The sequence below is a fragment of the Morus notabilis genome, unplaced genomic scaffold (assembly GCF_000414095.1).
Source record: "Morus notabilis unplaced genomic scaffold, ASM41409v2 Scaffold677, whole genome shotgun sequence".
Taxonomy (NCBI): Eukaryota; Viridiplantae; Streptophyta; class Magnoliopsida; order Rosales; family Moraceae; genus Morus; species Morus notabilis.
In genome coordinates, this window is record NW_010363200.1 from 178,537 (window position 1) to 181,085 (window position 2,549).

Genomic DNA, 2,549 nt, shown 5'->3' on the forward strand with positions numbered 1-2,549 from the left:
GGTGGTTTTCAGCACTTGGATGCTATCTAAAACTCAGTGAAAACCAGCGTCATCAATCTCAACGATACCCTGATTCCACGTCAATATCCAATTGGTTTTCAGATCTTTAATAACTTTGCTGACTTCTTTACCTAGACGTCCTTTCAAATCGCGACACGTGTTAGCTGCACGGAGCTCGGGAACAGACGATTGTCACTCTCCGTTTGATTCCCAAAAGACGCCTAAATTTTCAAAATGAGGGGCAACGGAGTAATTTTCCTGCTGGCACAAATTGTTCAGATCCCCAATTAAAGTTCCCGTCCACGTCATCGATCCGCGTTTCATTTTACTAAACAAAGAGACCGTTGGATTAGAGATTGAACTCGTAATCCCCAGCCGTTGGATAAAAATGGCTCTCATCCTCTCCTATTTCGCTTCGATCCGATCCAAGAAGAAACCCCCATTTTAAAAACCTCCCCCTTACTTTACCTACTTGTCTGTCTCTGCACCAAAATTCCCTCTTTCTCTCTCTTAAAGCTTCCACTAACAAACGCTGATTTTCTCGGGAAACAAACACCAGCGCATGGCGACCGAGAACTCGAGCAATCCTCCTCAGCCTCCGTCACCGGCTCAATCTCTCCCTCAGTACCCAGAGGTATGCACACACAAGCAGTAAATTTCTCGTCATTTGCTCAGTCTCTGTACTTCTAGGGTTTTTGCATGGGATTTTCCCAACTCGAGCTTTTTTTATTTTTTATTTTTATTTTTATAGATGATAATGGCGGCGATCGAGTCTCTGGACGAGGAAGGCGGCTCCAACAAGTCGTCGATCGCGAAGCACATCGAGGAGACGTGCGGAAACCTCCCGGCGGCTCACACGACGCTCCTCGCGCACCACCTCAACAGGATGAGGCAGAGCGGCGAGCTTGTTCTGGTTAAGAACTGCTACATGAAGCCTGATCCCAACGCGCCGCCACGGAGGGGACGCGGACGTCCGCCCAAGCCAAAGGCTCCTCTCCCGACGGGATCCGCCGTGGCTTCGCCGAGGCCACGTGGCAGGCCGCCGAAGCCGCGAGATCCGTTCTCTCCGCCTCCTTCGCAGAAGAAGAGTCCCGGCAGCGGCCGGCCACGCGGCCGTCCGCCGAAGAAGGCCAAAACAGCTCCTTCGGCGGCGTCGGCTCCGAGCGACGGCGCGCCGAGAGGGAGAGGAAGGCCGCCGAAGGTGAAGCCGGCCGTGGCTTCTGTGGCTTGTTGAGTTAGGTTTTTTAGGGCTGTTTTGTTTAGAGTGACTTTAATTAAGAGCGAGAGACTGATTATGATTATGATCTATTAGACTTCTTTTTTTAGGCTTAATTTGGCTAATTTGTGTTTTATCCTTATCCTTAATCTCATTTTAAATTTTTATTATTATTTTTTTTAATTTGGTCTGTGTATTAGGTGGTGAATGTTGTGAGGATTGTACTGTTGGTGGTGGGAGGGTCTTCTTATGTGACTGTAATTGTGATGTAAATTGTTTTCAGCGGCTGTTTAGGCTTTTCTCTCTCTCTCTCTCTCTCTCTCACTCGTTCTCTCTCTCTCTCTCTCTCTCTCTCTCTCTCTCTCTCGCTCTCTCTCTCTCTCTCTCGCTCTCTCTCTCTCTCTCTCTCTAGGTGCCAAAAAAAAAAAAGTTGCAATGAGACTGATTCTGATTACTTTTTTGCTCTTTGCATTTTTGTGCTTTTTCCTAAATTTATTGCTTTGGCGCTTTAAATCTAAGGGGTTAACACGTTCTACTTTGTTTTTTTGGTTTTGGTTCTTGCAGAAGCAGCACGCTTGGTTTCATTTGGTAAAAAGATCAAAGAGAGCCATGAACGTGCCTTAAAAGTTATGCTTTACTTTGTTAGCATTTTGTCTTCAGCCAATATTTACTATTTAGCATTCCAAAGCCAAAAGAGAAAAAAGAAAGAAAAGAAAAGAAAAGGCAAGTCTTTGGTTTTTTTAGTGAGTTTATTTTCTTATTTTATGTTTTGGTTAGCATTTTTGAAATTTTAATTCATATTTTTAAATATTCTTTTATGTTTTCATTTTTCTTTACATATTCGTACGTGACATCTTTTCCTTTTAGGGTCATTGTGACTTTGAAAATAAAGGGTTCGTTTGGTTGGAGGATTCAAATTATGTGATTTGAATAATTTTTAATTTATGTGTATTTTTTATGAGAGAATATTGTAGTGAATTATGAATCATGATTCGAATTAGGAAATGTTTTTAAAATGATTTTATTTTTAATATAAAAATAAGATTGTTTTGAGTATTATTTTAAAATTAATTTTAAAATTGTATTTGGTTGATTTTTTAAGAAATTATTTTAATTATAATAAAAAAGTGTAATCGTGTTTAGTTATAATTATTAATTAATATATTATAATATTAATGATTTTATTTTTAATATAAAAATAAGATTGTTTTGAGTATTATTTTAAAATTAATTTTAAAATTGTATTTGGTTGATTTTTTAAGAAATTATTTTAATTATAATAAAAAAGTGTAATCGTGTTTAGTTATAATTATTAATTAATATATTATAATAT

General features: G+C 39.3%; 1 protein-coding gene across 1 annotated transcript; it reads left to right on the forward strand.

Annotated features, from left to right (window-relative positions):
- Positions 1 to 432: 432 nt before the first annotated feature.
- Positions 433 to 1,513, forward strand: LOC21395223 (HMG-Y-related protein A). The gene is made up of 2 exons (XM_010103669.2): positions 433 to 634; positions 752 to 1,513. The coding sequence occupies exons 1-2, from the start codon at positions 563 to 565 to the stop codon at positions 1,232 to 1,234; spliced, it is 555 nt and encodes a 184-aa protein (XP_010101971.1). The 5' UTR covers positions 433 to 562; the 3' UTR covers positions 1,235 to 1,513.
- The last annotated feature ends 1,036 nt before the right edge of the window (positions 1,514 to 2,549 follow it).